This window comes from Myotis daubentonii, chromosome 7, assembly GCF_963259705.1.
Source record: "Myotis daubentonii chromosome 7, mMyoDau2.1, whole genome shotgun sequence".
NCBI lineage: Eukaryota > Metazoa > Chordata > Mammalia > Chiroptera > Vespertilionidae > Myotis > Myotis daubentonii.
This window is the reverse complement of record NC_081846.1, coordinates 6,353,917-6,366,952: the sequence shown is the minus strand read 5'-3', so window position 1 is coordinate 6,366,952 and position 13,036 is coordinate 6,353,917. Positions and strand designations below refer to the sequence as shown.

Sequence of the window (13,036 nt, the reverse complement as noted above, 5' to 3'; positions counted from 1 at the left end):
GGGGGGGCCTCCGCTTTATTAAAGGGAACCACGCGCAGGCTGGCTTACCTGCATCCATCATTCTAACCAGTGGGAAAACAGGATTGGATTTATATCAGCTCTGTGTGGTCAGCTCTCCATGAAACAAATTCGTGAGTGCTCCACTATGGAAGGGGTTTCAGACTCCACTGGGGTCGGTTGGGAATGGTAACATTGCATCTTCTCGTGCATTTGATTTACAGGAGCTCGGGGCGCAGAAGGGAGAACAGTCATGACTTAACGTGTGTGCTTCTGCCTGCTGCTCAGTGAGCTTCCATCCCAAAGGGAGTGTGCGGTGGGGATCAGGCATGTGCTCTCCCAGGGGGCCTCAGTGCTGAGTCCCTCTCCAGCAGACCTGGGGTCCGGTGCCTCCAGAGACCACACAGAGTTTGGTACGACCTGGCCAGTCAGTGAGGCCAGCCGCTTCCCCAGGCCCTCGGTGGAAGAAAGAGATATTTAACTTAGATTTGGAGGACATCGTTGGTTTTGTGGACCCTTGAAGGGAAAGTGTGTCCATTTCTAACCTGGTACTTCCCGGGGGATTCCTTTTCTCAATGTCCTGATTTTTCACTCCATCCACTAACCTTAGGGTCTCACCGCCTCACAAGGTGCACTCCATTGCTCACGGGCGATTCGACTTAGACAGTTTAGGGCAGTGGTCGGCAAACTCATTAGTCAACAGAGCCAAATACCAACAGAACTTCTTCAAAATAGACTCGCCCAGGCCGAAAACCTACTTCTGTGCATGGGCCACGAAGTTTCAATCGCACTGTACGTGCTCCTGCACGTGGTATTTTGTGGAAGAACCACATTCAAGGGGCCAAAGAGCCGCATGTGGCTTGCGAGCCACAGTTTGCCGACCACGGGTTTAGGGGAATTCCGAGAGTGTAAGAGATGTAAATCATTACACTTATATCCCTCGTTCGTAACATTCAGGTCATGGAAGTATAGAAGAAAAATACTGACTCCCATAATATCGAATCTTCATGGCGTGTGTGTGTGTGTGTGTGTGTATGTGTAAATGTATAGATGCACGCACTTTTGGAAATAGGCACGTGGCCAGGTTGACTCCTTGAGATTCAGAAAGTAATCTCTGCCGATGGCAGTTTGCAATTGTGCAGGCCCACCAACGCCCTATCAGCCCGTCCTTCCCTTTCTCCACTCATGCGAGCAAATACTGACTGGGTGCCAGCTAATGCCAGGCATCGCACTCACCACCAGGATGAAATGATCAGCAAAACACAGTGTTCGTTTTCACCGGTCTCGTGGGGGAGGAGAGACATCAATGAAGTTACATTATAGTTATTTGAGTCTAATGACAATGAGCAGGAGTAAGACGGGGCTATGAGAGCACGTACTGTAGGATTTATCCCGATCAGGAAGGTGTTGGAGGGCTTCCTGAGGGAGGCGTGTTTGCAGGACAGTCTGAAGGATGAGTAGGAGTCACGTAGGTGGAGAGAGGTAGGGAAGAGCATTTTAGGTCGAGGGAACAGTATGTGCAAAATCTGCAATATCTAAGGACTGAGCTCACATGCGAATTATATTTGAGTTCCCATCGTAGGACGCATGGTGTGGAATAGGAAAGAACGACCCACCCGTGCTATGTAAGACTTGGAAGCCCACAGGAGAATAACAGCTGTTGACTACAGCATCTGCCGTGTCACATAGTCAGCACCGGCACACGCTTTAATTAATATTCTAAAGAGAAAAATTGCAAAGCCAGAAGGGTGGCGCCGTTTGTAATAAAACCCTTTGAAAAATTAACTGTGTGTGAAATTAGGCAATCGCTTCCAAACACGATTTTTCTGAACTCAGAGTTTTTATTTAATTTTTTTTTAGACTTGAGCAGTTTCAACAATCAGCTATCATTGAAGGCAGCGGGAGTTTACCGCCGGGTGAACATTGATCTCATTCCATTGATCTTTGCATTGAGGTTATTCTGTCAATCCTGTGGCCCGTTTGGAGATAATTAATTTGCTTCAGACAGCGTGTAGAGCACCTTAAAGGCTTCGTCGATACAGCGCTTGCGATCAGAATAGAATATTGTGGTTCCGAGGGTGACTCATAGGATTGGCGGCCAATCGTTTCCCAACCAGGCTTGAGACGGCCGGGTCTGTATCCAGAATGAGAGGCTGTGCCACGTGGGCGCCTCGTTGTGAGGGTGAGCGCTGTGTTTGTGTCACAGCGTGACGGCCGCCCGGGGCACGGCATGTGGCCCGTGTTTAGTTATTGAGACGGATAAGCTGCATCGACAGTCACAAGGCCCGCTTAGAACAGTCCCGGAAGAAGTCACTGGGAGACTCCCTCGGGAAGGAAATGAGCTGCCACCCTAATCTGCTCCTTTCTCACACATCCTTCTGCGATGAGTCCAGGATACAAACCGTTGTGCCCTCCCTGCCGTTGGGGCTTTGACGTCACTGTCATTCATTCGAGTACACAGCGATGTGTATCAGACGCTTGGAACAGGAAATCCTTTGGCCTCAGGGACAGGCAAAGGCGACCGTCACTCACGGCCATGTATTGTTTCTGCACTGGGCTGACAGTGTTGCTTCTGGCTTTTCCTGGAATGAATCTAGGGAGTGAGTTTATTTAAAAACCTTTCTGCAAACAGCAAGGGCAGACGTTTATTATCGCCGATGCCCCTGTAGCTAGAGGGAATGCGTGCTCTTCCCTGGCTTTGTGGTCATCGGTGGTGACATCGAATGCTCTGGGTATTCTTTCAGATGAGCATTTTGCCACCATGGTAGGAAAGGACAGTGTCTATCTGTGAATTCTGTGAACATTGTTTCACATTAACCTTTTGCCAGACAGTGAATCACATTTTAAAAATGAGAATCTAAGGGCAAATTTTTTGTTTCTGTAATATCTTATAATATTTTAAGTAGGATTTCAGAAAACCCATTTAAAGTTTATTTTGAAAAGAATATGAATCTTTTCAGCCTTCTTTAACTCACTTTGGGTGAGTCTCCCTTAGCAGGAAGGGTCATCGTGTTTTTGGGGGCGGTACAGCACGCAGGGCCATGGGGTCCATTTGAGGGGAGGCCATGACCTATCGGGTCTGGCTGTCTCAGCTGCAGACTGTACTCCCTTGCTGCTCACCACTCCACAGTCCAGGGTTGTGCGTGGTGAAAGCAGGACGCGGTAGTGACCAGCCGTCAGTAGCTTGGCTGGTTTGCTGTTGCCCCGCCGGTCGACCTGCGGGTGATGAGTCGGAGAGGTGGCACACAGTGTAATAAAGCGTACGTACTCACCGAGAGCCAGCCCAGTGTCATCAAGGAGGTGGTTTGATGGGCAGAATGTAAAAAGATACCTGGATGGGACCCAAGGATACTGCAAATGACATGATCAGGAAGCAGCTAAGTGTCACACAAAATAGTTTTGACTACGTTCCAGGAAGTGGAGAAGGAAGTAGAAATTGATATTTCAGAATTGGCATGGAATTCATTTCCAGTGGTTCTCAACCTTCCCAATGCCACGACCCTTTAATACAGTTCCTCATGTTGTGGTGACCCCCAGCCATAAAATTATTTTCATTGCTACTTGATAACTGTAATTTTTCTACTGTTATGAATCGTAATGTAAATATCTGATATGCAGGATGTATTTTCATTGTTTGCGACCAACAGGTTGAGAATCTAAGGGCAGATTTTAGACGTTTTCCGGCTTTTCTTGGATTAGTGAAAGTTTTATTTGTTGATGGCATAAGATTTTTAAAGGAGTGTGGGGAGAGTTCCAAAGATAAAAGATGGAAGGGTGTAATATAAACTAATGTGGTTTCACTTTTCCAACTATTCAACATATATTCTGCCTTCAGCCTGTCTCTTACAGTATTGCAGCATTTTTTTTTTGAAAACTATGAAATTTTGTTTCCTAGTATGCTAGAACTTGAGCACTAATTGTACATAAATTGAGGGAAAGGCTAAATCTGCTATGTGGTCTGTAAATGATTGGTTTCAATGAGATAATTTACTTGAAAGCTTTTAGGAAAAGCTTTTTAGCACAGTGATTAGTACAGTAGCATTGAGAATGCCTATTACCACTAATCATAACAGCATGTGCCATCTACCTGTAGCTCAGTCATATAGGAGCCCCCAGAGGGATGGGGCATCCACGTGGCCACTCAAAAATGTTTGGCGAGAGAGCATCATTCTACATATGTATGGATGAGTCTGGTATAAATCACGTGTTTAGTTTATTCTAGGGTTTTCTAAAAAGTCTGAAGGAATTTGATGTTTGATTTTTTTTTAACTTAAGGAATGTTTTCATACAGTAATAGCAATATAAGTACATTTACTATCTATCAGCTATCTTCTTAGCAAAGATCTAAAAGGACATAAAGTAAGTTGATTCATATCCCAGCGAATTTAGAAGCTGCTACCAGTCTCATTTCGGGGAAAGATGAAGTTGGGTGTGATCTTTCTCTCATCTCTGAGAATCTGCATTTGTGTCTCAATTCCAAGCTTTGCAGCTTATGAGAGGGCATATACTACATGCATGTTTGGTACGAACATCATCACATTGGCAAACATACGTGATTCCCCGGGACGGCTGAGCAGCCTCAGACCCTGTGAAGCTTCACACGCGTGTTTTTTGTCTGCAGATGGGGGCAGAAGGAGGTGCTTCCGGAAGCCCGCATTCCCGGAAGCTCATCAGCTTCACGCTGTCCGGTAAGGCTGCCTTTCATTGGCGCGACGTCCAGCTTGAAAGTGTGCGATTTTAAGGGCACCAATAGTCCTTTCTTTCACAGATTCTCAGATGTTATAGGGGGACTAGTTAGTTATTGATCTGGGGGGTCATACTTCTGAAATTCAAGTATATCTTTTACCAGGATAAAAATAGATCATTGCTATAAACTCAGAAGTTATTTCTTCTAATGAGTTTTCTGGTGGGAAAAAGACTGTAACTGTGTATAGTTACTTTAAAAAAAAAATCTGTAATGTCGTGTGTTAACCACACATGAGGACGTTGGTTATTGAAGATGATTTGTGCTTACCTCATCTAGAGAAAGGGAAATGTGGAAACGAGGCGGGGGGGAAGCTGGGGGAACCCCAATGTCTGTGGAGGAATACACATAAAAATAGAAAGTGGGCATAACAATTTGTTTTGTTGTTTTCTGGTTGCTGCAATATTTTAATTGCTTGTTTGTGTATCAGAAAACGAAAGACCTGGTTGTGAGTGGGAACTCATTTGTGGTTTACAAGGTTTATTTCATTGAAATTAGCAATTTAAAAAAAGCATAGAAAAAAATCAGTTTACCACCAAAGGGAAATATTTTTTTCATAGAACATCAGTTTATACAAACTGAAAAACATTCACACAAGAAAAGAAAAACACCTCTGTATGTGTATGTGGGTTTCATGGTCACATGTTACTTCATATGTAGGGGACTCAAAAAGTTTGAAAGCCTTTGATTTTTAAAAAGTTAATGGGCACTCATAAAGTCAAGAATTTACTAAGACAGTCAGTATTTGAAATGGACTTTCAAAGTCGACGACTGTGCTACAGTACATCCAAAATAAAGTCTGACAGACGTCTATCACTTCAGATGCTTTGCTTTCATTTTCCATCTGTGTTGTGCTTCTCAAATTTAAATTCAGTTTACTTTCTTAGCTGAAAAAAAAATTTGCATGAAAATATATGTTCTCACAAGTGAGAGTCAGCAGGCTGATCTTGAAAACAGACGTGGCAGTGGTGCACCCTCGTCGCATCTGACTGAAGGGCGCACGGAAGTCGCTGATGGCTGCCATGGCCTGCGGGGACCATTTCCGTCCTAGCAGAGGAGGCACTTCCTGGGAAAGCTTGCTTGGTTTTGTTTCCTGGCGGGTCTCGGCGGTGGTGAACTGATGACTGATGGCTCAGATGTGGCTGGTGCATATGTTTGGTTGGAACCCTCAGCGTTTACACATGTCTAGGTTTTCAACAGGGCACGTAGGCGCACCACTGCCTGTGACACTCCCCTGTCCCTTCATCTGTCTGTCTCTTGAGAACATGGCAGGTGGCGACTGTACCTGAGACCTCACAGTCCTGAGGGGCTGCAGGTGCACAAGTCCTTTCTTTATCGGTGGGGAGCACGAGCCAGCCTGCGTGGCTCAGGACATTAGGTTGACCACACCGTGGTTTTCTTAGTGTAGAAGCATCGCCCCGTGCTTCCAAGTGATCAATATCATTCTGAATAGGATACGCACAGCCCAGGTGGCGTGGCTCAGTGGTTGAGCATTGACCTATGAATCAGGAGGTCACAGTTCGATTTCCGGTCAAGGACACATGCCCGGGTTTCAGGCTCAATCTCCAGTAGGGGGCGTGCAGAAGGCAGCTGATCAATGATTCTCTCTAATCATTGATGTTTCTATCTCTCTCTCCTTCTCCCTTCCTTTCTGAAATCAATAAAAATATTTTAAAAATGATACACACATATTGATTTTGACTGCAGAGGGGTGCTAATTAACTCACTACGGGAGAATGAGCATCTAGAACAGCGGTTCTCAACCTGTGGGTCGCGACCCCTTTGGCGGTCGAACGACCCTTTCACAGGAGTCGCCTAAGACCATCCTGCATAGCAGATATTTACATTATGATTCATAACAGTAGCAACATTACAGTTATGAAGTAGCAACGAAAATAATTTTATGGTTGGGGGTCACAACATGAGGAACTGTATTTAAAGGGCCAGAAGGTTGAGAACCACTGATCTAGAACATGAAAATCCCAGGACATTTTCCTAAAAAGTAGGGGCACAGCCAGATGTTTCTTCTTGAAACACAACTTCTTCTAATGTCCCACCTCAATACACGTGGCGGCTGGCTAACATTATGTCCTATTTCCTACCACGTGGTCAGATATGTGCAGGTGGTAGACAGAAGTGGCTAAAACGATAGAACATGAAAACAAGTCTCTAATTCTGAACAAATTAATCTGGTTGTAGCATATTGACAGTGAGTGACGACATATAACCAAGAGCATTTGAGCCCTGTGGAGTGGCTGCCTGCAAACGCTCTACTCTTGATTATCTATGGATAAGTAGGGATACAAATAATTGAACTCCACAGCAAAAAACAAAAACTGTGTTTTCCCTGGCTGAGTTGGTTGGGGCATCATCGCATACACCAAAAGGTCGTGGGTTTGATTCCCAGTCAAGGCATATACCCAGGTTGGTTTGATCCCCGGACAGTGCATGTGTGGGAGACAACCAACTGATGTTTCTCTCTCTCTCTCTCTCTCTCTCTCTCTCTCTCTCTCTCTCTCTCTCTCTCTTTCTCTCTCTCTTCCCTTCTCTCTTAAAAAAACACACCACAAACCAGGATATCTACCATGTCATACCTTTGTGACTTTGAGTCCTTCATTGGTCTATTGGGTGATGCAGATATTTATGAGCAATAAGGGATATAAAAGGCAAAAGGGAGAAAAAAGAGCAGAGATGTGACGGGTGAAGGAAACTGGGTAATCAGACCACACATAACTGGTAGTTGGTTGTATTTCTTAATGAAGATTTATTTGTACAATGTCCCTGGTGGAAAACTGGTATGAGGCTTAACAGAGACTTCTTTCATCACAGTGGCTTCATCTTCTGGGGAAATTCTTTGTGTTCAAAGGAATGTTTTGCATGAAAGATTAGCTCTTTCAGACTGTGTGGCAGCCGTTTCTGTACATGTTATTCCTCATTTATTGCAAAGAAGTCGATTTACTATCTAAAGAATGTCATTTTTCTGTCTTTGAGTCCGAGGCGAGCATAAACAAGAAAGGTAAGAAAATAAGTCTGTAAATTGCATTTTCTCTCTCAAGGCTGGCTATTTTATGCCAAAGTAAGCCCAGTAAAGACACGCAGCGTTATTAAACGGGTAATGAAGTGCAGGCACACTGGGGAGGGCCAGGGATGGGAGCGGTCAGGCTCCCGAGGGGACAGCAGTGTCGCTCCCGCCGGTTCTCAGGTCAGTGATCTCACTCTGTTTCCTGCACGCTCTTAACATCAGGTCCTGTTGGTTGAATGTTTCAATCTTTGCCGACATATTAAAATAAGTTTTTCTTTTGTGTGTGTGTATATTTTTTAAATTATTTTTTGGAGAGGAAGGGAGAGGGAGAGAGAGCTAGAAGCATCAATGATGAGAGAGAATCATTCATTGGCTGCCTCTTGCATGCCCCACCCTGGGGATTGAGCCTGACACCCAGGTACGTGCCCTTGACCAGGAATCAAACCTAGGACCCTTCGGTCCACAGGCTGACGCTCTAGCCACTAGGCCAAACCGGCGAGAGCTTTGCCAACATATTAAACTGCCTCCCTCTCCTGCCAGTTGTGTGTCATCAGACTCTCCCAGTCTGTTTTCATGGCACAGACGTCTAGACCCCAAGTTCCTGCTGGTAGGTGAGGGCATGAGCTTCCTGTAGAGAGCTGTCCCCGGAGAGTAGGGTTCTCTGGGCAGCCCCCGGCCAGTTCTGTCCTTCGAAGAAAGACTTTGTGTTTCAGAAATGGGATTGAGTAGGAAGACCGTGGAGACAATTTAGGGTCACATGACGGGGTCTCTTCCCCAGCCAGTCTGGGTAACCCGGAGGCCTTTGGAGGTTCTTGGGCCACCTGCAGGTTTCTATCTGCACCAGTGGGCGGGGCCTCCTAGCCTAAGCATCACTGCCTGAGGCGACCTGGAAACAGTGCGTTCTTCCAGACACTTCAAGATCCCTCTGTTCTCAGGCCGACCCTAGTCACACAGATCCTCTCAGAAAGGTGCAGGGGGCCCAGGGAAGCAGCTTTGTTTCCTGACGTGCGTGTATCCCTAAGCCTGGCCTTTAAAAAAAAAAGTGTCATTCTCTTCACAAACCAGGCTTTAGCCAGAACTTTTAGCAGCTCGCATAGTGAAATCACAGCTGCTGCAGAAGATGAGACATGGGACATTCGTTCAATATTTAACTGGCTTTAGGCTATTGAGGGAGTAACCTCACAGTTATTTAATCCAGTAGGTAGCATTCAACTTTCAGAAATATTTCTGGTCTCCCCGCTTCCCTATCATTCATGGCATTTGTGGAAGATATGCGACATGGTGAATGTGTGCAACTGCATGTGTGCTCTGCAGTGTCCGCCCCAGTTAAACATCGGTCAGTGCGTTTCCTGTATGTATGTCGAAGATTCATGTTTCTCTCATGAAGGGAACTATTGGTGTTTCGTTTTTTTTAAATAAACAGTTTACTGAGGATTTCTCTCAAGGCATTGTAATGCTGGTTGCCAACCCACATACACGTTAGAATCTAGGTGTGTGAGGTGGGGGTAAAGTTTGGTCTCACTTTTGCAGCCTGCTAGGAGGCCTCTCTGCTGGGATGAGTCACGCCCCGCCTGAACTCACTTACCTACACGGTCGCAGTATGAATAATGGTGCTATCATTTCAACTAGATTGTTCCTGTTTAGCGCTGCCTGCCTGATTATTTAAGAACAATTGTCATTGAGCCGCTTGTCCTTCTGTCTCTTTTCCTCTGCCCTTCTCTTCCCTTCCTCCCTCCTCTCCTTCTCTTTCTTTAAAGATCTCAGAGCTGTCGGGCTAAAGAAAGGGATGTTCTTCAACCCGGACCCTTACCTGAAGATGTCCATCCGGCCGGGGAAGAAGAGCAGCTTCCCCACCTGTGCCCACCACGGGCAGGAGCGGAGGTCCACCATCATCAGCAACACCACCAACCCCATTTGGCACCGAGAGGTGAGGTGGTCCCCAGGGTCTGAGACGTGACTGAGGAGGAGGTGGCCAACTCCAGCCCTTTCCTCCGGACTCTCTGCAGCATTGAGCTGTGTACGGTGTGAGCAGGAGGTGTCTAGGGGGCCTGTTGGAAAGAGGGCCCAGTGAGAATGAGATATTCCCTCTAGTCGGGGCTGGTCTAGGATAAGGCAAGGGAAGCACCTCTGGTGCACAGTTATGGTAAAGGACGCCAAAAGACTCAAAAATCAAAAGAAATACTTTAATGCAATGTGTGTGTGTGTGTGTGTGTGTGTGTGTGTGTAGCTTTTGAAAATATATTCTTATTGACTTCAGAGAGGAAGGGACAAGGGAGAGAGAAATAGAAACATCACTGATGAGAGAGAATCTTTGATTGGCTGCCTCCTGCACGTCCCACATTGGGGATCGAGTCCACAGCTCGGACATGTGCCCTGACTGGGAATCAAACCGCGACTTCCTGGTTCATGGGTCGACGCTCAATGCCACGCCAGCTGGGCTGCAATATATTTTTTAAAAAGTCAAAATCAATGCAAACAAATGATGAGCACAAAGTGTCTACATGTGGAGACAGGACAGGCCCAGCAGCATTGTCTAGCAGTCATGTTGGACCTTGAGGCAGAAGGAGAAATCAGGGAGATTGATGGTTTTTATTTAAAATGTTGGTGTTTTGTTCTAGCATATATTCAGTGCAAATTAAAGGAGTTTCCCCGCCTGCAGGCCTTGGCGAATGTGTCTGGGATTTCTTGATCCCGGGAAATTCAATGTGCTACGCAGAGAGTGAAGCCAGATTGTGTTGGTGGTCCTTAGGCCCCCTCCCAGCTCCCTTATGCTTCCAGTCGGCCTGGCGAGGGGCTTTCCTTAGAACTACAGAAAACCCTGAGAATGAACAGAGACCCCATTTCTCCTCGAGTGAGGACAGCCGTTTCTTTGGGATCAAGACATTTCCAGTACTAGATAGTGTTTCTGGGTAAGCCTTTGTTGGCATAGGAATCACACCGATAATTAAAACATTCCCTAACTGTTTATGGACAACCATGTTCTGACAATGTTGTGGAAGTATTTCATTGGAGAGGGATATAACTCAGGGGACCTATAACCAAGTGGAGAAAAGATATGGCTCTTAGGAGGTCTTAGGTTATTTAAACAGATAAAAGCATGTTTTCTTATTCCTGGTTTTAAAAACAAGTACTTACTATCTTCAAAATAGTAAATAACTTGTAAAGGCAGACCACCGAATTTCAACACGTTAGAAGCCTAGAAAACATAAAATTTATCTCAACACGAGCGCTAGCAGGCACAGAGTGCAATAATTAGCAATCACTTTATTTTCTTCACATTTGATATTAACAAAGTTCTTACCGACGTGGCCATTGCAAGCCTGAGGAGGGGGGTGTAAATATTTACTTGAATATTTACCAAGGAAACCAGGGTATTCTGTAGATGTTTCTACTTTAGTAGGGGTATTTGAACCTGTGTTGGGCAACTTCTACATAACATGGGATCAGGAATGAAAATTGCTGTTAACCAAATATATCGGTTCATTCTAAACCAGTGATGGCGAACCTATGACACGCGTGTCAGAGGTGACACGCGAACTCATTTTTTTGGTTGATTTTTCTTTGTTAAATGGCATTTAAATATATAAAATAAGTATCAAAAATATAAATCTTTGTTTTACTATGGTTGCAAATATTAAAAAATTTCTCTATGTGACACGGCACCAGAGTTAAGTTAGGGTTTTTCAAAATGCTGACACGCCGAGCTCAAAAGGTTCGCCATCACTGTTCTAAACCATCCTATACCAGCATGTTAAATTTCAAAGAATTAAGATACAATAAATATATGAATACTAAAATTGTATTGTGCACAATTTAATATTTGGTAACATCTCCTAAAACTGTTGAAGCAGGAAAGGATGTAGTAAGGGAAGGGGCTCCCTTTGTCATACAGATCCCTAGGTTGTTGGGTTTGTTTTTTAAAAAATATATTTCTATTGATTTCAGAGAGGAGGGGAAAGGGATAGAGAGACAGAAACATCAATGATGAGAGAGAATCATCGATCGGCTGCCTCCTGCACGCCCCCCACTGGGGACCAAGCCTGCAACCCAGGCATGTGCCCTGACCTGGAATCGAACTGTAACCTCCTGGTTCATAGGTTGATGCTCAACCACTGAGCCACGCCAGCCGGGCAGCTGTTGGTTTTGAATCATTGTGCATGTTAATGAGTCTGAGTGAATAGAAGATTGACAACAGCTGTAGCTCTTTCTAGCAATGTGGACTCTGTACGTCACTAAGATTTAAAAGCGATGACATTTTCTATCATAATAAATGATGTAATTTCCTGTTTGTCTTTTTCTGTATCGGCCTGTTACCTGTTTTTATTTTCAGAAATACTCCTTTTTTGCACTTCTTACCGATGTCTTAGAAATTGAAATTAAAGACAAATTTGCCAAGAGCCGTCCTATCATCAAGCGTTTCCTGGGGAAGCTGACCATCCCCGTGCAGCGGCTGCTGGAGCGCCAGGCCATCGGGTAACCAGCTCCCCCCCCAACTCCCCAACACCTCCGGGTGGGCCTTTGGGGGGGGGGTGCACAGAAGCAGCTGAAATAATGCTTTCCTTTCCAGCCCTAGGCCTTTGCTCACTGATAAGAAGTGATAACACATCTCTTTTAAAAGTGGAAATGCTCCTACGTGAAAACGTGCAGGACGAAGCACTTTGATTTAGTGATGCGCCATTGGGGGTGTCTGTCTTTTCCAAGGTGGCCTGCCGCGGGCATTTCTGCACTCCATCAGTGCTCAGCTGGGTGGAGTCTTTTGGAATCTCGCTATAAAGGCCTCTCCCCAAGTCAGGATCCTGGTGTCGAGTGGACACCTCCCTGTCCGGGGTGATCCCATCTGGGGAACTGGTTGACGGTGGGACTCCTAGACATATACATTCACCCGGGCAGCTGTCATTTTCGTTTGCTGTCTGTGAGCCTTCTCTCAGTGTGAATAACGTAGGTAAGAAATCATAACACGCCTCCACCCCTTGTTACAAATGGCCTGTCGATGTGTCCAGGGCGAGGACCAGCAACGCGGTGACACTGGCGCCTGAGGCGGCACTCGGACCCTGGTCATTATAAGAGAACGTGCTGAACATGTGGCGGTTGCAGTAGTCGTAGCAGTAGCCGCAGCAGTAGTAAGAGGAGTAATAGCAGCAAGAGTAGTAATAGCAGCAAGAGTAGTAATAGCAGCAAGAGTAGTAATAGTAGTGAGAGTAGTAAGAGTAGTAAGAGGAGTAAGAGGAGTAAGAGTAGGGACAGCGGCCATGTCAGTGTTGGCAGCATTAGTG

The 13,036-nt window shown here is 45.5% G+C and overlaps 1 protein-coding gene across 13 annotated transcripts in view; it reads left to right on the top strand.

Moving 5' to 3' along the window:
* Nucleotides 1-13,036, top strand: part of HECW2 (HECT, C2 and WW domain containing E3 ubiquitin protein ligase 2) — a 264,600-nt gene that overhangs the window by 135,578 nt on the left and 115,986 nt on the right. For all 13 annotated transcript variants that reach the window (XR_009453721.1, XM_059702621.1, XM_059702618.1 and 10 more), the window contains 3 exons: nt 4,619-4,685; nt 9,521-9,690; nt 12,094-12,236. Coding sequence is in view for 12 of the 13 variants with exons in the window: in XM_059702621.1 (XP_059558604.1) it covers nt 4,619-4,685; nt 9,521-9,690; nt 12,094-12,236 (380 nt within the window). In the remaining variant the exon portion in view is untranslated. The remainder of the gene's footprint in view (nt 1-4,618; nt 4,686-9,520; nt 9,691-12,093; nt 12,237-13,036) is intronic.